Source organism: Cebus imitator, unplaced genomic scaffold (genome assembly GCF_001604975.1).
Source record: "Cebus imitator isolate Cc_AM_T3 unplaced genomic scaffold, Cebus_imitator-1.0 Scaffold520, whole genome shotgun sequence".
Classification (NCBI taxonomy): domain Eukaryota; kingdom Metazoa; phylum Chordata; class Mammalia; order Primates; family Cebidae; genus Cebus; species Cebus imitator.
In genome coordinates, this window is record NW_016107835.1 from 161,289 (window position 1) to 185,417 (window position 24,129).

The 24,129-nt window shown below is 43.4% G+C and overlaps 1 protein-coding gene across 3 annotated transcripts in view; it reads left to right on the forward strand.

Moving 5' to 3' along the window:
• The first annotated feature begins 3,641 nt into the window (after nt 1-3,641).
• The window catches only part of SHROOM4 (shroom family member 4), a 239,770-nt gene continuing 219,282 nt past the window's right edge, over nt 3,642-24,129 (forward strand). For 2 of the 3 annotated variants that reach the window (XR_001820539.2, XR_001820538.2), the window contains exon 1: nt 3,926-4,042. Coding sequence is in view for 1 of the 3 variants with exons in the window: in XM_017514206.2 (XP_017369695.1) it covers nt 3,926-4,042 (117 nt within the window). In the remaining 2 variants the exon portion in view is untranslated. Of the gene's footprint in view, nt 4,043-24,129 lie in introns of all 3 variants that reach the window. The other variant, XM_017514206.2, reaches the window with a different exon arrangement.

A 24,129-nucleotide genomic window follows, 5' to 3' on the forward strand; every position in this document is an offset into this window, starting at 1 on the left:
TTGTTTTTATGACACATAGAAAAAGAACAAATCTTGTCTTTTGCTAGAACAAGGATATTTTTGTTTTTGTTTTTGAGATGGAGTCTCACTCTGTTGCCCAGGCTGGAGTGCAGTGGCGGGATCTCAGCTCACTGCAACCTCCGCCTCCCAGGTTTAAGTGATTCTCCTGCCTCAGCCTCCCGTAGTAGCTAGAACTACAGATATGTGCCACCATGCTGGGCTAATATTTGTATTTTTTTTTCAGTAGAGATGGGGTTTTACCATGTTGGCCAGGCTGGTCTCGAACTCCTGACCTCAGGTGATTTCCCCGACTCGGCCTCCCAAAGTGCTGGGATTACAGGCGTGAGCCACCATGCCTAGGGTAGAGCAAGGATTCTGAAGCTAGGGTCTATAAGTCTCAGCCCAAAGTATATACAGCATTGTGTGAACATGTGTAGCTTTCTGGGGGAGAGTGCATAGGTTTCTCTAGAATCTTAAAAGGTTCTTCATTCAAAAAGGAGCTATATTGGATCCCACAGGGGAACACAAAATAAAAAATTTAAAAAATGATAACAACAACAACAACAAAAAGCTGGAGGTACTGCAATGAGGCTAATTGTATTCGAATTTGAGTTTTAAAAAAGATCCAGCTAACGAAGTTTAAAAAGAAAAGTTCAGAGAAACACTGCTATTTCAGTCTTCTTTCCTCTAAAACTGGAAACTTGTCAATAGCTGTTCAATGAATAAAAGACCCTTGAGAGGAATTCCTAATGAGGTGGAAGTACCTGACCTGGTTTTCTTTTATCTCTCCCTGTTTGGCCTTTTGCCTACCTCCTGTGTCTACTCCCTTGTGGGTTTTTTCTTATCCTTCTTGACTTTTGAATATTAGCATAATATTTTACATGTTAGCATAATCCAGGACTCTACTTTCTGGGTAAGATTCTAATTTCTCTGAATGAAATGATATACTTCAAACAATGGCCTCGGTTATCATCCAAATTTGTATGATCAATCACCACCCCTTCCTTGATATGCAATTTCCTATTTCTACCTGCCTAGTGGACTTTCCACCTTTTCCCCACAGGCAATTTAACATACTTTAGAATGACTTTATCATCTGTCTGATGGCTCCAGTGTGAATGTGCACACTTACATACACACACACAGACACACAGACACACACACACACACACATACACACAGAGAAATACACCCCTTGAATGTTCTCCATTGTTTTCTTTTTACTTGGTTCTACTCCATCATCAAGACTTTGCTTGCACATAAACTATGTTTAGGCACTTGCCAGGAAGTAGTCACAGAATTTGCAAACTCTTGAGGAACTTAAGAAATCAAGTTGCTCAACCCCTTCAATTTACAGAGACTGGGGGTAACCTGCTTAATATCACACATCACACAGTGAATTAATGACAGAACTAGCTTAGAATCTAGGCATCTCAAGTTCTACCCAGTACCCTTTCCACTGTGCAATCGTGTTCCCACTAACTGTATGCTTACAAAGAAGAATGATATGCCTGCTAGCAGCACTGATTTTTATCAATAAAGAAGCAAGATAATCTAGCCACCTTATGTTCAAAATATCTACTACTTATGCACTGTTTGTACAACGGGTAATTTATGTTCTGCTGTAATGATGAAAAGGATAAACTGAAGAGTGCAACAAGACATCATTGTAGAGTAAGGCTTGGAATGAAAATAGGTTAGTTAAAGGCTAGCTCAGTGCTTGCTTTCATAACAGGGCTGTGAGAGGATTTTTACTTTTTCCTTACCTAAGTGTTTTCATATGTATTATTTCATCTTAGTCTTTCAACAGGCCTGGGAAGTAAGAAAGTCAGGGCTTATTAACTAAAGTTTGCAGCGGAAGAACATGAGACTGAAAAGAGTTAGCTCAGTGATTTGCCCAAGGTCACCCATCTAGTTAGTGACAAGGCCAGGGCTCAGATGTGTGTCTATGGCTTCCAAACATCTTTCCTCTAGTCTAGACACATAATTCTAACAGTCCTTGAGTGATGACTATAAATCCTGTGAACTGAACTTTACAGATATGCTGGGACTGAAACACGCTGGGTACTACCAAGTGACAATCATAGAAATATTATCCCAAAAACAAAAAAAAAATAGTTTCAAGGTAGGGACAGGGCAAATGAATTATATAACATAGGTTAACACAAGTAAGAGTCAATAAGTTGAGTTGCCATTTTATCAAATTTTCTGCTTTCAATAAGGAAAACGCAAAACAATAAACATGATCAAGATGGTCTTTGTAGGTATAAGAGTCTAAAAGACAGAGGATGGTTTCCAATGTGAATCTCTAAGGACTTTTAAAAGGCAGGCTATAAACACCTAAATTACCATTTTATTAAAGAAAAGTCAGGGCAGCATCATATATGCAGACAGTCCAGTGGGGCTGAGAAAAAAAGGATTGATGGAGGGGGTGACTGTGGGAGACATTTCAGTGGCCTGCTGTAGCACACCGCAGGCTGCAGTGTGTTGAAGAGGCAGTGACAGGTGAGGATATAGAAGTGGAGAGTGGAAACCTTGACCGCAGAAAACTGGCTGTGAAGGAAGGGGGCCGCAGTGTGTTTGTTGGCCATGAAGAAGCTGCACAAGAACAGGAGAAGAGACTGAACAGGCCAGACAGAGTCGGAACATCCTGTTGAGTCACTACTGAGTTGTCAACACTTTCCCTGCTAGTGCGAGGCCCTTTAAAAATTCACTGCCCGCATGTGGCTCCAGAGAAAACACCTCAAAGAGAGAAGATAACCTGTCCAAGTGAAGGCAGAGAAATCGGCACAAGGTTCAGTAACAAATTCGCTTTTCGGGACTACTATTGTGGCTGTTTGTTCGGTCTGTTATAAAAGCCCAGCTCAGGAACTACAAGGTCAAGCTTGAACAGATGAGCAGAGAAGTTCTGGACCAAGTCTAAAAGCTGATTATTCCCAAAGGCACAATATTATTAATTGGCCAGCTTATCAATGGATGCTCTTTCCTGTAGGTTTGTTTAGAGACAATACTGCTAGTCATAAAGTTTGCTGATTGCTGGCTTGCTCATCTCAGTGGGGCAAGTGCAAGGCCGTGCCAGGAACTCCAGATGACTGGAACATACACAAGCACAGTGCTACCCATAGACGCCAACACTGAGCCAGGGTGCGGGGGAGCCCGAGCAGGGGGCATCCTCAAAGTGCTTCTTTATTTAAACTATGCTCCGGGGCAATGTTTCATAATGACCCCACACACCTAGAGCGTACACACAGAGCAGCCTGCACACACAGCCTCACTGTGTTCCCTGGCCTGCTTGCTTTGCTTTCCACCCCTCTAGGCAAGGTCCACAAATTAGAAACCTTTTAACCCTCCCAGGTCTCCGTTCTCGGGACCTTCAGAAGAAAAACGCAGTCAGAGAAACATGAACACGCTAATCAGGAAGCCAGCGTTTCAGCCCACTCAGCCACGCGGGCCGTCCACACTAACGACTTTCACCTCCACTCGCCTGGGCTGGCTGGAGGGGCGGAGAACCCGGCAGTAAAGAGGAGGACCAAAGAGGGGCCCAGCTTGAATGAAACAATGTAACAATTGATGTGAGGCCTCGCCTTGCTCTCACTCCCCAGCGATCCTATAGGCGAGGTCCCAGTGACTGCCCCTCCCCATTGCTCCGTTTTCTTGTCCGTTACGCGCTATCCCTCCGCCTCTCCTTCTTTCTTTTCTTTCTTTTTTCCCTTCTCCATTCCCCCCCTCCCCCTTTCTCCAGCTCCGTGTCATTTCCTCCTTGCGCTCGCTCGCTGCCGGAGCGTCTCCAGCCGGGAGAGTAGGCGGAGCGGAGCGGTGCGGGGTGGCGTAGAGCTGGAGGGCGATGGTGGCGGAGCTGCTGGGGGCGGAGGCAACGTAGCCCCCCTCAGAAAAGGAGCCCGGCGGTGCCTGAGCCCAGCCGAGGATGGAGAACCGGCCTGGGTCCTTCCAGTACGTCCCTGTGCAGCTGCAAGGGGGGGCACCCTGGGGCTTCACCCTTAAGGGGGGTCTGGAACACTGCGAGCCGCTCACAGTGTCTAAGGTAAGAACTGGCGGCTCGAAGTCCTAACGGCGCCCAACTTTGAATGAACCAGCGAGTGCGAAGGCTGCTGCTGGACGGGGCCCTCAGGCCAACTTTGAAACTTAGTTAGGGCTGGGGGCAAAAGCCCCTCTGAGCGGCACGGAGGGGTCCTGCCACCAGTCCGGGCGCAGACATCCCCTAAGGGTGGCTGGAACACGAGCTGGGACCACGACTGACCCCTGGCTAGAGCCTTGCGCTCAGACACACTCACCAGGACGCTGGGGGCGGCCCTTGCTCCCCCACGTCGGGGCGGTTACTCCCCTCAGTTTGGGCTGGAGGAAGTGGCGGCCGTTGGGGATTTCTCCTTGGAGGCCCCTGCATCCCTACGGGACAGTGAGGGACTGAAGGGACAGTCATCGCGGCTTGGCAGTCCTTTTGGCAACGTTGGCACTCCATCAACCGGCGGGCCGTCCCTCTCAGGCAGGTTGCAGGGCTAGTGGCCGGTGTGGGAACGGAGATGAGGCATTGGTGCTTTTTGCCAGCCTCACTTCCCACGGCCGGACGCGCACACATCCATTCAGCTCTCAGGGAGTCGTCGCCGCCGGTTCGGCTTGGCCTCCCCCTCCCTTCAGAGTCCAGCCCCAGCGCCGGCGAGATTTCCTGCACTTTGAGAAGTGTGGAGGAAACTTTTGCGCCATGGAGCGCAGCTGTGCTGGAGCTGCCGCCGCCGCCGCAGCCGCCGCCGCCGCTGCTGCCGCCGCCGCCGCCAGGGTTTGTTTGTTTTAGGAGGCTGTGATCTGCTGGAAGCCAAGTTGCAGCTGAGGACAGGAGAGAGGCGCTCTCCTGAGTGCTCCAGAACCCCAAAGCGAGCCTCCCCTGTAGGGGTGAGGGTGAGGGGTAGGGGTAGGGGCAGCTGGAGCTGTTACCAGGAAGAGTGACTTGTGGGACGACTCACCTTGAGGTGCCAGACTGCCAAGTGAACGGACTTCACGAACTTTATTCCATTTTTTTGTTGTTGTTTCTCTTAAATCCTCAAATCCAAAAAGCCCTCCCCCTTCCAACCCGCTTAAATGGCAGTTGAAGTTGTAGATGTGGTTTCAGGCTGCAGATAGAACCATGCGTCTTTTCAGCAGGGAACAAATGCCACTATTTTTTGTGGAGGTTTTCAACTTTGATCACATCTCAGCAGAGGGTTCAGTAAATGTCCCCCGCAACACACACCCACAATAACCTGTGCGGCATTCTCCTTGCATTGGAGTTGCTGGTTAACTTGCAGTGTAGAGGATCCGTCAGGCCTTGGGGCCCACACCCAGCAACCCTGGAGGGTTGCCATGGGGTGTACCAATCAAATTGAGTAGTCTGAGGTATGCTGAGACAACATTTGGGGGGCTGGCAGGGACCCCTCTGATCGTTAGCCTCCCCAAACTAGTCCAGATCTTCATCCAGCACCCTTTCTCCCTCCCATACTTGTCATGTATTTTAACTAGCCTGAGATGCCTTTGTCATCTGCCGGCACAACCCCTCCCGAGGCTATCTCCCTCCAGGGTTCTCTGGAGAAAGTCATTTTTTTTTTTTTTTTTTTTTGGTAACAAAAACACCCAAATCCTTTTGTGAAGGGAATCCTGGCCTTCAGGAATTTCTTCTAATCAAGCTCCACCTCTCCCCCCTCTTTCCACCAAGGTCACAATGGGATATGCAGCCCTCCATGGTCTGGCAGTTCCTCCCTTTCTTTTTCTCCTCACACCGCCCACAGAATTTCCAGTCTGCCTAGACAACCTGCCTTGGAGGGGTCATTTTTCAGCCCTACCCAGAGCTGACCCATCTTGAGCAGCACCCCAGAGAGTGCTCGCTGCTGTGGTCCTGGATCATTTTGTGAGCCAGTGTGAGCCAGTGAGAGCATGGCAGGGGGTGTTACTAAGTATGGGGCAGCCAGCAATTTGTGGTCTGGCTGGGAGATTATTTGAGGGTAGATGAGGGTTTCCTTGGCCAAGCTGTAGAGGAAGTGCTTCATGTATTGAGAGGCAGGGTGCCTTTTAATGATTCCCTTTCCACTGAATGTACAGTTGACCCCTATTATATGAAGGCTCATTATGACATGCATTTAGATATGCAGGAGGTAAAAGTATTTCTCCCATTCCTCTCAAATAGTCCAGTCCTTTACAGTAAAAGTCAGTTATAACTGGGTTGGCCTTAACAGTATATAAAGGGACCATAGTATTTTTTTAAGCACAAAGGTTGCCTGTATTGTGTTTTCCTTGACAAGACACTATTTTGGCATATTTCATTAATTCCCTCTTCATTTTTCTACCTTAATTTTATTTCCTTTTATGATTCAGAACAATACACCTTTCTTCTTGAAAACAGCCTTGCTAGTCTGTACACACTGATTGGTTTGGATGGAAGGAAAGATAATTGGGTTGGTAGATTAAAAACTTGGGTTCTAATCTCTGCGCTGCCACTCTCTAGTTCTGGAATCCTAGGTATATCACTTGCCCTTCCTGGGTCTAGGCATCCCTGTGTCTAAAATGACATTCAAGTGGGTGGTCTTTAATGATACCATGACCATCTAGTAGCCAGAATTTTTGTTTGCTTTTGAGATGGGGTCTCACTCTGTTGCTCAGGCCGGAGTACAGTGGTGCCAGCTTGGCTCACTGAAGCCTGCACCTCCCAGGCTCAAACCATCCTCCCACCTCAGCCTCCTGAGTAGCTGGTACTACAGGCACACGCCACCACACCTGGCCAATTTTTTGTATTTTTGGTAGAGATGGGGTTTCACCATGTTGCCCAGGCTGGTCTCAACTCCTAAATTCAAGCAATCTGCCTGCCGCAGCCTCCCAAAGTGCTGGGATTACAGGCCTGAGCCACCGTGCATGGTCAAATAGCCAATCTCTTATGCTAGCTCTGGCCCTCTTCTCAGAAGTGTTGCTGCAGAGTGAGGAAAGTGAAGCTTTGCTTCATTTGCATACAGTGTTACTGTTTACAATGTACTTCCTTATCCTTTATTTCATTACTTTCTTGCAGCCACACTGTGAGGCAGTCAGGAAAGATTGTGGAGACACTGCTGGAAAAATGAAACTGATGTATTCAGTGGCTTGCCTATGACTATCATATAGAGAGTCAATGGCAGTCCATTGTATTTTCTACTAAGAGAGTTTCCCATTCTTCTGCTAGTACTGTGGTCTGTGAAGGAGCACAGGGCAATAACTTTCAGAGATGTATCTAGTCTTATTCACCTCCTACTGCAGTGTCCCTTTCCATGCCAGCCTGTAGTTCCACACTAGGTGAGGACTGGGTTGTAGGTACACTCTGATGGAGTCCGGACTCAGAGAGTAGAAGAGGACTATTTCAGTAACTCCAAATCACTTACGACAATCTCAGGTCAGAGAGAGCCAGAGGTAAGGTGCAGGAACCATGGTGGAAAATGGCAGAGAATCTGCTTTGCGGAAAAAAACAGAAGCCGTTTGCGTCAGGGATGGTGTGGCATACATGCTCACAGATATCTTGTAGTACAAGTGGAGATTTCTGGGGAGTAGCGGAATTTGAAAAAATAGTGATTAGTGGGAGAAGAGGACATGCAGTCTGAAAGTCTAGCTCATAGTTGTCATGGGAGACCCTTTGGACCAGGAAATGATCAAGTTGGGGAAACCATCAATTCCTGCTGGTTCCTCTGATTTCCCTGAATATGCGGGATTCAACGGCCTGATTTATGGACACTTGTATAGTCTGCCCTTGGCAATCAAGTGGCAAAGAAAGAGAAAATTTTTTAATACTATTGCTGGATGTGGTGTCTTGCACCTGTAGTCCCAGCTACTCAGGAGGCTTAGGTAGGAGGAATCCCTAGAACCCAGGAAATCAAGGCTGTAGTGCACCATTATTGGGCTACATAGTGTGACCCCCATCTCTAAAAAATAAAATACTATTGATTATCCTAAATAATAAGGGGTAGTTTATGATGTTTCCCTATATCGTCATGTTTCAAGTGAGATCTTGGTAACAAGTAAAAAAAAAACCATGACCCACAAAGGAATAGGGCCCGTGACATTGGCATATTGATTCCTTTGGTTAACATGTTATACTACCTCACTGACTCAGTAGTACTGTCTGGATGGAATGGGGATTCTCTTCTAATCAGATGTGTCTGATGATATGTAGGCTCATGCGACGTATTTTCCCTTTTCCTGGCTCATTTTTGGTAGATGTTTCTATCAGGCATAGTGAAGCAAGTGGGGCTAGTTATTGCCCCGGAACAAAACGGGATGGGGTAGAGGAGTAGCCTGGAGGAGAAAGAAGCTTTACCCCCCTCCACTTGATGTGCTCTGATATTGCTATATAATTTTAGCCTCTCTAGACCCAAGTCTCTATTTGCACAATGGGGGATAGGCATACCTGCCCTATCTCTTATCACAGATTATATGAAAATGAATTGGGCAAACTCTAATGCTGTTTGCCATCCTTAGCCTAGGACGGTGGCAGGGCATGCTCATTAAGTTGTTTTAGTCTGTATTCCATTCCTAGTCTGACCTTATTTCTAGAAGCACACAGAGAGGCAGTTGACACCTCAAGAGGATCTGGGTAAAGTCAGACTGAGGGTGTCTTGTGGCTGGAAGTAAATTTGGCTGTGATTTTGAATTCTTATTGGGTGCAGAGGTGGTATTATATGAGCTATGAGAGCTCCTGTGAAATCTTTTGAGCTGTGTTACAGACCAGTGCCTGGAACTCACAAAGGGACCTTCATCTGGTGTGCGTCTTAGGAGCTTAGTCCAGCCTGATTACCTACATGAATCCCCTCCTCATTTCTGCCTCTAGAATCACCAAAGATGTCCACTACCTCAGTTTTCCAGCTGCCCTGTCCCAGAAAGCAGAGTGCATTTTGAGGCATGGATTAGAAATCCATAAGAGAGATACAAAGAAGGTTGGAGGGAGGTAGATCAAGAAGCGTAGGTGGTATGGCTGGTAACCCTTGGCTGAGCTTTGAGTCCATACTACTTTTGGCCCTGCTGCGTTTTCATAATACACCTGGTACCCCATTGAAAGCCACATGTATGCTTGCCTAAGTTAAAAAAGGCCAACCCTCTTAGAGGATTTTCCTCTCCAAAACCTCACATGAAGAAAATAATTCAACTCCAGCTGGAAGACACTTGAATATTGTTCCTTAAAAAAATTAAAATGATTTCCTCCCCCCGTGCCTTCCCCAGTCTCCTCCCCAGGAATTTCTTTAAAGAAAAAAGAGAGACTCAGACTTGAGATTAGAGGTTATGGATGATTATCTAGAGGGAACATCATGGCTTTTATAGTTAGGCTTCTTTAGAACTAGGGGAAAAAAGATGCTGACCCATCTGAGAAAAGTTAAAGAAGAACAGCAGGGATTATGGGAAGGGCTGCTCTCACTGCCTGCCCCTCTAGCCCTCAAGCACCAAGTGGCAGACTTAACTTGGGGCTCCTAGACTAATTCTGTTCTTAGAATCAGAGTCTCAGAATCTCAGAGTCTAGAATCAGAGTCTCAGAGTGAGGAGAGCCTTTTAGAAGTCACCTAGTCTAACCTTAACCATTTCATGACTCCTCCTGTGCAGTGTCCCTGGGTTTGTTCTACAGTAGTCACAGGGGAGCTCATTCCCTTCTAAGCCTATCCATTCTGTTGTTGGAAAGCTTGGACTGTGGACCGCTTTTCCTTTGTTAAGCTGCAACCATTTTCCTTTTACCTGTTATCCATGGGTCCTAGCTATATCCTCTGGACAGCACCACACAGAACAAGAATGCTTTCACTGTCTTGGAAGAGCCCTTGGGATATCTGAAGACAAACATTATATTATCTTGTTTCACTTTTCTAGCAGAGCCCTAGCTCTTTCAACTGTTCCTTATGGGATGTAGGTTCCAGCCTCTCCTCCTCTTTCCTCCTCCCACTCTTGATGTACTTTAGCTTGTCCATGTTCCTCTTAAGTTATGGATCCCACAGCTGAATATAGTAACTGAGGAGAATCTGGCCACAGATGAGTATGAACATTCTTCAGAAAAGTATATATATATATATATAGCTGAAGATCACTTTGGCTCTTTCTGGTGGCCATGTCATACCAAGGCCCTGTGTCAAAATCTTTTAGTGGAAGTAGCTGTGCCGCTGTTAAGTCATACCTGCCTAAAGTCTCTATGGAGGCATCTGGGACAGCCACATAATAGATTTGAGGTGGACACATTTCATCTCCTATTATTTATTTAGAATTTCTCCTGCCCCTAGCCCTGGCCAGCCTTGGTAAAGGCATTGTAGGAGATATAAGAGAGAAGACATAGGCCCTGACTTCAAGGAGCATATATGTTTAAACAAAGAGGTTATTAAGTTACAGAGAAGGAATTTGTATAATAGAAGAAGGATATGGCATTTAATGAATAGTGTTAAAGTCAGAATTCCGATCTTTTTTATTTCCTTTTTACCTCTCTGAACTTAATTTTTTTCCTCTTCTGGAAAGAATAGTTGTCTCCAAGATTGAAGATGCTAACCATATGTGTCATACAAACACTCCTCAAGTTACAGAGTCCCTACATAGGAATATAGACAGCAGTCTTTGTCCCTGTCCACTGTCAGATATCTATTTCCTTGCATATTGCCACTGCCACTAATTGCAAAAGTTCCTGCTGTTGCTGCCATCCTTCAGCTCTGGGTTCTTCTGTCTCTACCTAGAATACACACAAGAGTGACTCCTGCTGGAGTTGTTACATCCACAGCCTCATTCTCCCCATGTCCCCACATTTACCAGTTGTCATCTGAGCTGGGAAAATACCTTTCCTTACTACTAAAGCCTTGATCATGGAGTGGATTGGAGTGGGGCTTAATCTTTATTAATAATGAAGGGTAAGGGGTCTAAGGAAGGAGTGTTGAAGTCTAGGAAACATGTCTTCACTGACACAATGGTGTTTATAATGGTTACATTCAGAAGAGTTCTGGATAAACCTATTTAATCCATAGTGTATCACTGATTAAATTATGTAACCTAACCATCATTTATAATGTTCTGTCTACAGGAAACATAATTCAAAGCTCCAAGCCGCTTATTTATAGAAGGTATTCTTGAGAAACAATGCATTCATAAATTAGGAACAAAAAGTGCTCTACGTTGCTCTAGGTTACACAGTTCTAGGGGAGTGTAGGATTCCACTACCATTAGTGCCCAAGGTGTTCATACCTTTGATGCTGGGACCAGATGTGTGTGCTTGGTTACATTTCCCTCCAAAACTGAATTCCAGGTTTCCCTAAGAGTTATCTTGTAATCAGCAAGTGACCTTTTTATATTGGTTATGTCGGTATCAAGATCACTTTCACTCAGCTTCTTTGGAGCCAAAATTTTGTCTCCTGGTGCTTCCTGAAATATGCCCTTCACACAGAATTCAATAAAGTCATTAACGAATAAGTTGAGACACGATTTTTTTTTCTGGCTAAAGATTATGTTCCAAGGACTGGGAAGGGGTAGAGGTTAGTCTTCTCTCTGCCCCATCCAGTGTAAATAGGCCAAGTGGAAAAATTGTCTTATGCATTAGTATTGCAACTGATGATCCGTTCTTCTTTACATCACACTGGCATGTTTACTTGGTCAGATAGCCATCCTGGCTGGGCACTGAAGTTGCAAACGTCAAGATGACTTGATCTTTCAAATTGAGCTCTACCCTCTTTCCCTTGACTTCACCTCCCCTTCCTCTTCTTTCACTGTGAATCTATGACTATACCATAACACAGAACAATAACTGCCTAGTAGCAACAGAGACACATTTTCCATGCATCTAGACTGTCCTTCTTTCACGTCAAGTCTTTGGTTCCCATCCCCCACCCAAGAGCACCAGTTGCTTGAGGCCTACATTTTGGACTGTGTCATTCAAGTGCCACTGCCTCTTTGTTCATTCATTGACTGTCCTGCCCTCTGTCCAAAACCCAATTTTTTTTTTTCTTTTTTGGTCACAGTGAGCCCTTCTAGTCTGCTGTACCAGCTTTGTCCCTCTTGGCTTGACCATGCTTCTAATGAGGGGGAGAGGGAGGAGAGAAACTCACAGAGTGGAGGTTGATAAGTTTGAAAACACTCAGCAAATCATAATAGAATCAGAGGGAAATTTCCTCACACTGCATCTCTCTCTATCCTGTTTCAGTGATGGACAAAATCTTTGTCATATTCCTTATATTCTCTTATTAATTTGGTGAATAATCATGGCATGATACTTTGGCTCTCCACACCCTCCTATTTCTTCTCAGACCCTCCATGGGACAAATTCTTGCTTTACTGAAGGGTTGCTAAGGACCCCAGAATCCTTACTTGGTCTAGACTGTGGAAGTTTGAAGCTTGACTGACAGCAGGCAGCTCTTGGAGTACATTGCTTTTCTCCACACTCCTACTTCCTATCTTTCCAGAAGTGGCTGTTTCCTGGTATGTTCTCAGAGAGGACATGGTCTGTTAACTTTCACTCAAGTCTTTTAATGTTACATCTGTGAGGAATGCAGGAGGTGGGACTAATTTGACAGGATCAAGGGTTAAGCCCAGTGACGGACAGACCCTTTGTGGTGTCTTTGGGCCTCCACCCTAATGCCACTCAACAGTTTTCTAGCTGTATGGTCTTCTCTCTTTCATCCTGAGCCTCTGGCAGGGAAGTTTTCAATGCTTCTCCTATACTGCCTTTCACGGTCCATAAGAAACTGATTTTTCTTTTGGGGGAGGGGGCTGGCGGTGAGATGAGGTAGAGCTAGAAGTAAAGCTGGTTTGACTAGTTATTCTGGAAAGGGGGTAGAGTCCCATGGCTGTAGCCCCATCTTTACTTATGAGAGGATGACAGGCTAAAGCCTTGTCTTTGTTGGGCTGTCTTGCTGTTTTCCACTTCTTTCTGTTTGTGTTTCATGTAAGTAAAAGCCACCCTGAAAACTTCTACAGGTAGGCAGCTTTGGATGGCATCTTACTCTGACTGAGAGTGTGAGTGATAGCATCCTGAAGCTTCAGGGAGCAAGTACCAGGCTTGACTCTCACATTCTTTAGAGGACTTGACAGAGTTTGGAGAGCTGTATTAACTTAAATTGGCAATCAGGAAGGATTAAGACAGCAAGCCAAAGTAGATCAGGCAGGGATCTGGATACTTGAGTTGTGTGGTTGTGCCTCACTGAGTTCAGCAACTTCTTGAACCCAAAGGTGGTCAAAGCCTAGATATGGTGAGATCAGAGAGGTAGTGGACCTGCTGTATAGCAAATACTGCTGTTTTCTAGGTGTTTTACATGTATTTTTATTTACTTTTACAGTAACTCTTTGAGGCCAGATATTAATGTCTCCATTGTGCAGATAAAGAACTGAGGCTCAGGAGAAGTTAAGTGAAAGACTAAATAAGTCGCATAGTAAGTCGGAGAGCTGACATTCAAATTTACTTCTGTCCAACTTCAGATTCCATGCTCTTTCTACAATAGCATGTTTACACAGGTGAAAGAGAGAAATAAAAGAGAACTCTATAAGAATGAGGGATTGGGGGAGGGAGGGAAGGAAATGCAATTTAATGCAGAAACTGATAATATTATGAATGTCTGCTTCTCAGAGGTCAGGGTCAAAGGAAGGTCTTTGTTTTGTTTTACATCTCAAATCAGGGTAAGGGGACTGGATTGTTAATCAGAAGAACTTAAGTTTAGTTCTAACTCTGCCACTCATCATTTGTGTGACCCTTGGCAAGTCATTTTCCTCTCTGTATCTCAATTTCCCTATTTGCAAAATGAAAGTAATACAACCTGCACTGTTGTCCAGTAGGGAGAGAGATTCATTTTATCATTTATTTCATATTATTTTTAACAGTATATGTGATTTAAGAAAGCAAGCAAGCACATTCCACAGGTGTCCCTTATTAAACAGAAATTCTCTTAAGAAAATTTTGAACCTGAAAATTCAAGTGTATGAAGTTACCTAATCATTGGGAGTTGCGTGAAATGTCAGGGCACCTTTAGTGTAATGTCTGCTACTGCAAGAAGTTAGAAGACCAGACAAGATTTCTGGCTACTGTCCGAACAGCCAGCACTTTCGAAGGCTAATGTCCTAAGAGCTCTCAATTATCAATCAATCAATCAATCAATCAACTAATCAACCAACCAACCAATCAATCAACTGATCAACCAACCAACCAGTCAACACAGATTTGTTGAGCACTTTGTAAAGTGCCTAACCCTAAACTAGAGAATACAAGAGATAGCCATCATAGAAGCTCTGGTCCCTGGATTCTCAAAAGAGGTAACAGTTTTGTTGAAGAGCTGCATTATTACAGGCCCAGGAAACAAAAAGCTTTAGGTATTGAAACTGTGGGGTAGGATCTAAGAGTAACATTTGTTCAGTGGGAAGAGATTACATTGTGGGCTGATGTGGCTGGGTGTTTTGTGGAAAAAGGAAGAATTGGAGGTAGGCCTTGAGGGAGAATAATAGGATTTAGGCAGTTAGGCCTGGGAGGAAGAAGGACTTTGATTCCAGTTAGTACAAGCACTGTATGTCCTAAAGACACAGACAGAAGACTGAGACCAGTTTGTTCACTCTGCAGTGTGTTGACAGCATAAGTGCAGGGCATGTGGTGTTTGTTCATTAATCCACTTATTAATTCATTCACTAAATTTTTATTGAGTGCCTGTTCTAGGAGCTGAGCTATTCTTCCTATGGACTATGAAACCAGCACAGAGCTCCATAGATGTCACTTTCGTTTTCTAACAAATACTTTGTAGTGCATATCCTGGGCACTAGTTTTCTAACTTAACACATATTAGCTCATTTATTAACTCCATTTTACACATGAGAAGATTGAAGAAAGAGAGATTAGGTAACTTGCCCAATGTCATATTGCTTGTGTGGATGGATACAGAAGTGAGTCAGTGGAGATCTTCTTGATTCTTGCAGAATTATGGGATATAAAGGTAAATGGATTTGAGCCCGGTTTTCTGGATACCCCAGAAAACTGGGCTATAGAATGGATGCAAGTTGGAAGTAGGTAGCCATTTTGTTGTTTGGATAATCAGTGTATTAAGAATAAGGCACCTAGTCTACGGTCATACCACCCTGAATGTGCCCAATCTCATCTGAGCTTTGAAGATTAAGGCACCGAGCACAGTAACAATCACATAATTACTTCCATGAGGAAAGACCTGAAGAATGGATAGATAAGGGCATTTTGAAGGAATCAGCCATCTTGGCAATTTGCTGAATTGTTGTACATTAGTAAGTTGCCAGAGGTTAGTGATAATGCATACCATTGAAGAAATGAAGAAGAGGTAGGAGTCAGGGATGAATCTAATATTTAAAACCTAGAAGGCTCTGAGAGATGATGGGAATTGGGAAGGGCAACCATGTTTAGTTCAGTTTTGGATCTTCTGAGACTGCGGTGTCTATAGGACAATCAAGAAGTCCCTAGGCAGTTGGGGAGCATGTTTATTTAAGGCCACTGATCAGTTAAAACGACAAAACATTATTTGGGGAACATAATGATCCACACGGACAATTTACTAATCTACTGGTTGTTGTGGTAATGAGTTAATTGCCAGACAATCTTATGCCCCAAAGATAGTAGAACAGACCTGCATTGTTATTTAATGGGCTTTCCTGGCCATAACTTTGTCTTGCTATCTCTTCCAATCTGTGGGATGCCTAGTCAAGTGAGGTGTTACTGGCCGAAGTTCTTTTTGTATATCTCAGAACTTGAAGTGATAGGAAAGTCCAAATAGGAAACAAAACAAAACAAAAAAATAGAAGAAGCTGCCAAAAGGCCAAACTTCAGACTGGAATGTTAAAATGGTTTGAGGCTGTTAAAAAACATCAGTTAACTTGCCAAGATGTTTAAGGAGTGTTTTCTCTATATGAAAAACAAAATGTGGTCCCTTGGTAAGGCAAACCTCAAACCACTAGTTTCAAGCCTGTGCTGCATTCTTCTTGTTAGCAGTTTTATACTCTCCCTATAGTGTAGTATTATTAATCCATAAATATCATTGTTAATGTTCTACAGTAGTATTGGTTCTTAAATTTGACTTTTTAAAAAGCATTGTTAAACTTGCAAGAATGATTTCATTGCCTACAATGGTGACTTCACCATACTACAATAAAGGGGAAATAGAGATTTACTTTACAAATTCATTTGTTGCAAATGTGGTTGGGAAACATTGCTTTATTATTAAGAGACTTTTGCAAATTGGTGTGATTATCTGACCCCAAACCCTAGCACTACTGTCCTTTATACTTACATGAAAATCCCAGGAAAGATTCCTTTTATGTGCAGATAGACTTGCCAATATTAGGACCAGTCCAGCCCTCCCCACACCCTCTTTATTCTTCTTGGATTGCCTTTCCATTGCCACTTTGTGCAGCATCACCTGATTTTCTACATGGTGAAGAACTGAAAATTGGAATGTTGTAAAGATGCTTATGCCATGGAACTTGGTCTAAATTAACTCCTTTCCTACCTTTTTGTAGACTAAACTTATTTCTTGCTAAAAGGTTAGTGACCACATGGGTTCCTTTACCTAGCTCCTCTCCCTGACAAGATGAAATAGCTTGTAATTTATATTTGAAATTGATTTGAATCTGTAGCTGCTGGGGAGATTTTTGTGTAAAAGATTGCCCAAGTGCTCTGGTTTTTACAAGCGCCTGCTTGCTAACTTCTCTCTGTTGTGTGAGCCCTGGTGGGAGGGTGATGCTCTCCTTTTCTGGAAGTAAGGGGCTCAAGATGTAATTTGTGTCTTTTTCCCGTGCTTTTGGCTGAAGAAATGTGCAGTGTTCTGAAACCTGCCCAGACCTTGCACATGCTGTATCTGCTTAAAGAGGGTTTTGGCTCTTAGCCCTTCTCAGCTGCATTAGGGTTCAGGTTACATCCCTCTCCCCATCTAACCACTAATAAAAGCCAAAATAATTAAGGATCAGGGAGAGTTAATTCACACTGCTAAGACCCAGGTGGGGTCTTTCCATCTCCCACCCCCTAGGTTGGAGCCCTAAGTTAAGGCTGAACTTTAGTCTAAGCCTGTAAGTGACAGTGATCTGGAACAGGCCCCAGGAAAGCACTTGACGATCAGGTTTTGCCCCATGCTGGCTGTACGTGTTCTCTCTCTCTCTCTCTCTCTCTCTCTCTCTCTCTCTCTCTCCCTCCCTCCCTCTCCCCCCTTCCCTCTGCTTTTCCCTCCCTCCTTTCCCTCCATATTTAGTCTATCTCTTGCTTTGATCATGGCATTTAAGTAGCAGTGGAAGCATAGGCTCTGGAAAATTTAAGTATTTGCTGAGTGTCTGTGTATTCTGCGTCTTGTGTGTTTCCCACCCTAGCCTACAGGCTTTCTTTTTCCCCCTTTCGTTCCCTCTCTCCCTCCCCTTCCCCCCTCTTTTCTCCCTTCCCCACCAGGTTGGCATCTTAGAGGAGACCAGTGACCCCAGGGACAATTGATTCTGTTGCAGCAATGGAAATGATACATCATACTTCACTTTCATCTAAACTGAGAGATTCAGATGAAGCCTCTGTTTTTTTTCAAGCCCTTGACCCAGCTTCAGTACAACATTAGGAGTCTCATTCAGAAAAAGAAACATCATTGATATATCTCCCAACTCAAAAGAGATGCATAGTAATGAGCTCTGAGATAGTGAGCTCAGATGGGAAAGGGCAGCTTTAAAGGATGATCTTGCAAGAGCTGGGACAGGCAGGAAGAAGCCTCATTCTGGAACAACTACACTACTGTAGTGGCCTCCTCAATGGTTTTTTTCCCTTTGATCATCCCCTCCTCCCTCCCTTAAAATTATTTAATGGTTCCCTGCTGCATGTAGAATAGAGCCCAAACTACATTTGCCTGGTGTTACAGACCATTCTCCATCTGGCTCTAGTCTTAGTAATCCTTCCAGGCCCCAGGTTTTCAGGCAGAATGGTTTCCTCGCTGTTTCCCAAACCCACTTGGGAAATTCTGGCCTCCAGTTTTCCCATCCTGATGTTCTTTCCAGTGGCTAGACTTCACACTGCATCCTTGGAAGGACTTCTCACTTCTCTGGCCCTCGCCGTAGGACGTAACCTTCAAGCCCTACCTCTAAGCCAATAGGGCATCATCTCTGATTGCTCCTGGTGGAAGCAATCACTCCCTCTTTGGAATGCCAGAGTACTGGTTTCCAGTAGCCATCTTTGGGTACTTTGGCTGTCTTGTGTTTGGTTTGCTGGATCAGGATCTCCTAGAGGGCAATGGCTGTATCTTCTATATCTTTACCATTGTCAGCACAGAGTAGACTCTCCAGCATAGTTTGCTGGTTTAGACGATATGTAAGAAGAGTCAAGCAAACAGTTTTTACTCAGTAATTGGTCACCTTTCAACTTTCTACTTCCAAGCCCAAATTAGGAAGAGAATATGACTAGATGATCTGGATATACTGGCCAAACCCCACCTCAGTGGGGTGAGCCTTGAATGACATGCACATGTGAACTAGAGACACAGGGAATACTTAGAAGAAAATATTTGTGGGGGCAGAAGTTGAGAAGGATCCCAGAGGCAACCCAGGATGAGAAGGGGGATGGCAGCAGTAGAAAATGTGGGATTGGCTACCTGCTTGTCCCCAGGCGGCCTGAAGTTTCGTTTATAACAGTTGAATGTCACGCTGTGCTGCACATCCTGTGTGGAAGCTGTGTTCCGAGGTTTGCATGTGGGAGAGGCTGGCTGGCTGATGATTGCAGCATTTCCCATGCTGTTGGGACGCGTTGCTGTGAGACTCCTAAAACAACAGCCATCCCACTTGTTGCTATCTCTTTAAGGTGGGTGTAGTGTGTGTCTTCTGCCTAACTCAAGTGTTTCGCTGCTTTAGCTGAGAGGCAGTAGCTTTGGGTGAACACCTCTGTGTGTGTGTGTGAATGCGTATGTGTGTGTTTTCACTTTTTCTTAAGCAAGCTCTAACGTGTTCTGTCTGACTGGCCTTGGATGTGAGTCACTGTCTGGTATTTATGCCCAGTGTCTTAAGTGTCCTTAAGTGTCCAAATACTAAGTGTCCTTAGTATTTGACCATGACATTGTTTTTCTCCCTATTTTTCTCAAGGCTGAGAATGCTGAAAAGGGTCAAAAGGAACTCACTCTGTCTTCCTTCCAAATGAGGTCTAATATCATTGGTGGTCTCCTGTCTCTGTGGCAGTCAATTAGGTTATGTAAGGGCACTAAAGGGAACAGGTTGAAATTCACGGTAGTAGTACTGTGACAGTTTAAGACACAGTATAGGGGCGTCTCTTATACTGTCCAGGGTACAGTTGGAGAGTTCACCCACTGGAATGACTTTAGGAACAGGCCTTGAAAGGTGCCCTAGGAAGTGTTTGTCCTTATCATGATCACATAATAAATATGAAAGGAGTACAAACAAACTGAGAAAGCCTTAGAGACATGATCCAGCATTTGCAGGCACTGGTGAGAGAAACAGAATGCTAGCTTCCTCCTTACCGCTGTTTCTATTAAGTCCTTCCAAGATTGAAAATGTTGTCTTAGAAGCAGGCTCATAGAATGTGGGAATGGTAAACCCCATCAGAGGCAGTGTTGTTATCAAAGGGACAGAGCCTCAGATAGGAAGGACATGGCTGCTAGCATGGCCATTTGGAGGCCAGGCAGCCAGTAAATCATTTGAGAATGAATTAAAGGTTTAAAGGGCAGGAGGGAATTCTTTGGATGACCTCATAGGTGCTTGAAAAATCAAAGGGATAGCTGGTGTGCTTTTATGTTTTCAGGGCTGGATCAGAGGGTCAAGGGAATGGAAATGCACAGTAAAGAATTGGCATTGCTGTTTTCATGTGCTTGGGAACCCTAACTCCAGGCTGGTGATGGTCAAAGTTACCATTAATTAAATGCATATTTATGTTCTGGGAATTTTAAATGCATACTCTCTAATCTTCTCATCTCCACTGTAAATTAAGTGTAGTATTCGTATTTTACAGATGAAAATAATGAAGTTCAGAGGGGCAAAGTAATGTTCTCCAAGTAATCAAGCCAGTAAGTGGTAGAGCTATGATTTGAACCCAGCTCTACCTGACCCCAAATCCTATGCTTGTCACTATACCTTAGAATTTTACTTCAACACTGAAGCCCCTTTTTGTGTTTCATATTGTCTTTTTAATACCATTGTTAACTATTGTTATGACTATACTCTGTGTTTCATAGCATTGGACAAATGTGGGTCTCACAGATCAGTCATTTCACAACTTTCCTGGGAAGCTTGTTAAAAAACACAGATTAGACTCCCAGGATGAATACAACATACAAGAGGTACTTAGTAATGTCCCTATTCTAAGATGCAGAAATTAAGGCTAAGAGGGTTAAGTAACTTTCCAGAATTCATTGGACCAGTAACCGGCAGAGCTGGTATTCAAATTCCAGTTTATCTGATTTTAGAGTGCCTGTTCTTTCCCATGCTCCAGTTGCCTCCCAAACTAGAAGGGGAGTAAGCAATAAACAAAAAACCAGACTTGACCCTTTCGGCCTCTACAAACGTACCCTTCTTACTCCCCTCTCTGTCAATAAGTTTTTTTAAGTGAGGGGTGGCCTCCCTCTCTCCCTCTTCCCTCCTTCCTTCTCTTCTAGCACTATTTATTTGTTTAACTGGTTATTTTGTGGGTAGATAAGAAATGTTCATGGAAGAAAATTTTAAAAACTATAAATGGGTACATCTTTCTTCATTCATGTCCCTAAACCACCTAATTTCCCTTCCCAGTGGCAATCATTGTTACCAATTCCTTGTGTACTCTTCCAAAGATACCCTTCCAAACATACATTATATGTAGGCATGTTGTATATACTCATATACATGAATGCTCAGTGTCTCTATTTCCTTCACTGCCTGTCTTCCTGAATCCTCTCCAATCTGGCTTCCAATGAGGTCTTCCTGAGGGCCAAATGTACTGGCCTTTTCACTGTTTTCATCATCCTTGTTTTCTTTATACAATTACTGTTTTTCAATTATTTGTTGAATAGTGACATAGCTATGTGGTTTAAAAGCCAGTTAGTATGAAAAGGCAGATAATAGTTTTCCACTCATCCTTGTCTCTCATCTGTTCAGTTTCACCACTATCTCCAACTGTGCTTAGATATTTTTATGTGTCTTTTCAGAGCCTCTCTATACATACAAAAGCAAATGTCAATACAGATTCTTTATTTTGCCTTTTATACAAAAGGTAGCATACTAAAACAATTTTCTGCACTTTGATTTTTTCACTTATATATCCTAGAGGTCTTTCCCTATAAAGCATACAAGGGTTAACTCTATTTTTTAACAGCCATGTTGCATTTAATTATTTAAACAGTCCTTAGTATTGCCAGTCATTGGCATTGTTTCCAAACCATTCGGACTCGACCCTCTCCAAACTCTGCTCCCGGTATAGCTCCTGTGACACTGAACTCTCTTGATTCTGCATCTTCTCTTGCTGTTTCTCCATTTTCCTCTGTGAATCCACTGCCTCTCTTATCTCTGTCCTGTGGATATTCCTCAAGGCTCAGAGCACAGTCCCTCCCCCATAACTCTTTTCTCTGTTTCTTCTTTCCCCATTCTCCTTCCCCCCATTCTTCCCTGCCTCCTCTTTTCCTCAAGAAAGCAATGAGAACTCATAGCTCCCGAATCTCTAGTCTTAAAATTTTCTACTGTCTGATACCGTCCACTGGAATATGTTTTTTTACCTCATATCCCAGTATGTCTAAAATGGAACTTATCTTCCCCTTGTAAAATGGGCTCTTTCCTTGGCCTCCCCACCTCCCACTCAGCTAGCATTAAAATCATTGAGTCACTGCTTACTCATCCCCTATTCCACATTCTGTCAGTCTTTCTTCCTTTACAATAACCTTCATATCCACCAGCTTCTTTTCAATTCCTGCTACTCCCACCTTCTTCCAAGCTCTTATTACTTTATGTCTGGTTTCTGGATTCCTGGCTGGCTTCCCTGCTTCTAACATCACTCCTTTTAAATTTATCTCATAAGATACTTTTTCTATCCAAGAATTTTAGTTTTCCTGCCCATATAATGAGGAAGCTGGACTGACTGGTTGGTCTCAGAGGTGGGTTAAAATCTTAGCTCTACCATTCCGTCCACCTCTGACATTCTAGACGAGAACTACCTGTAACATTCTAGACCAGAAATCTTCCCAGTGTCTTCCCACCTCCCACCATTTCTACTCCCAGCAGTGACTTGCACAAATCTTTCTTCCATATTGGTCCTAGAGTCTTTGTCCTAAATGAACTTATAGTTGAAAGAAATCTTAGAGGCAGGCCATCCAAGCTGACCAACACTAACCTGCTGCCTGAGTGCCATTAATAACACCCTTGAATTTGGTTGGTCAGACTCTCTTTATGAATGCTTCTATTGATGGAGAACATTATCTCATAAGCCAACCCTTTGTATTGTCAGATAGCTAGAGTTGTTCTATATCTCCTACCACAAACTGACACCAACTGATCTGCCTTTATGATACTCTGTTATTAAAAACCTGCTTCATCTTGGTTTAAGTTCAAACCCCTCCGGTCTGGCATCCCAAGTTCTCCAGAAATATGGCTCCTCTGTTCCCCTGTAGGCTAAAATCCTGGATACTTCCTTTGTACTTCATCCACATTTAAAAAATAGCTAATATTATTTCAGCACTTATTGGATTCCAGAGACTGTTCTAAGCGATTTTACATGTATTATTTAATCCATACAGCAACTATGTAAGTTTCTATTATTATTCCCCATTTTATAGAGAAAGAAAATGAGGCATGTGGAAATCCAAGAGATTTACCCGGAGTCTTACAGTTAGTAAGTGATAGAGCTAGGATTTTAACTCAGAAAGGCTATCTCCAGAGCACATACCCATAATTACTGCACAGTCAGCCTCAAATGTGACAACAATTTTCTGAATACGTCCAGTGCCTTGTTATCATGGTTTCTTAAAATGCATTTCTAGTCCCAGCTACCTGACTAAATCTTACCTATTCTTTGAAGGTCATCACAAATTTTGCTTCCTTCTGGTCCTATTCTACCCCATCTTCCATCCGGTGCTCACCATGTTCTTTCTAATGAGCTAGGCATGCTTGTTTTATATACTTCATGGGATATGCTCCTCGACAGCAGGGCCCATACGTATAAACTGCTGGATTAGGCTTTTAACCCCAAATATGTTTCTTAGAACATTTAACAAGTAGAGCTATGCTTTAGGAACTTCTGAGATTGCGAGTTCCTCTTTTTGAGTTTGTATGAATCTCTTCTTTCTAAATCTGGCTCTAAATTCTTTCTTTCTTAGACTATTAATTCATTCCTCTTTATTGCCTCATAGTTTTGTACATTTGTTCCCAGGTACTGTCAGTGACAGGGCCAGAAAACAAGTGTTGTTATCCATATATATATACACACACACATATATGTACACACATCTATACATTTATATATATTCATATATATAGACACACACATATGTACACGTTTATATACATATTCATACATATAGGTACTGAGAGCCAAATGAGGAGCAATATAAAAAAGAAATTTCATTACATCCCTTATCTGCGATCTGACTTCCTTAATATTTATTACTTCTTATCTTCCCTCTTCCTTGGCCTTAACATGTATTACTACGCTAGATAGATAAATAGGCACATAGGCAGGTAGGTAGGTAGGTTAGATATATGGATGCCTCACCATTGAATCAAGAGACTGTGAATCTAGAGACTGTGAATTTGTGCGTGCGTGTGTGTGTGTGTGTGTGTGTGTGTGGCGTGTCAGAGAATGATGGAGGGTGGTTGGGTAGTTGGAGGGACAGTTTTTTGAGGCAAAGCTTGTCTTCTGTGCTAAGAAAGCCTCTTTAAAATGCTGCATCCTACAGAACATCTTTCCCTCAACCTCCTCCTTTTCATCTTTCTCTATCTCTTTTCTTCATTTCATAGTGATTTTAATTTCCCATGTGTATTTTTTAAATGAGTTCTATCTAAAATTTGCCAAGTTATCTGGTTGAGTGAGATATGCTCATCTAGCATGTTAGACAAGGACATGATTTACTACCCAGACAGGCTAATTCAGTGGGTAACACATCATTCTCTGAAGGATCATGGTACTGTTAATTCCATGTGTACCAATTTAATTATATTTCAGAAGTTAAAAAAAAAATAATTCCAGTTGCAGTATTCTAGTTC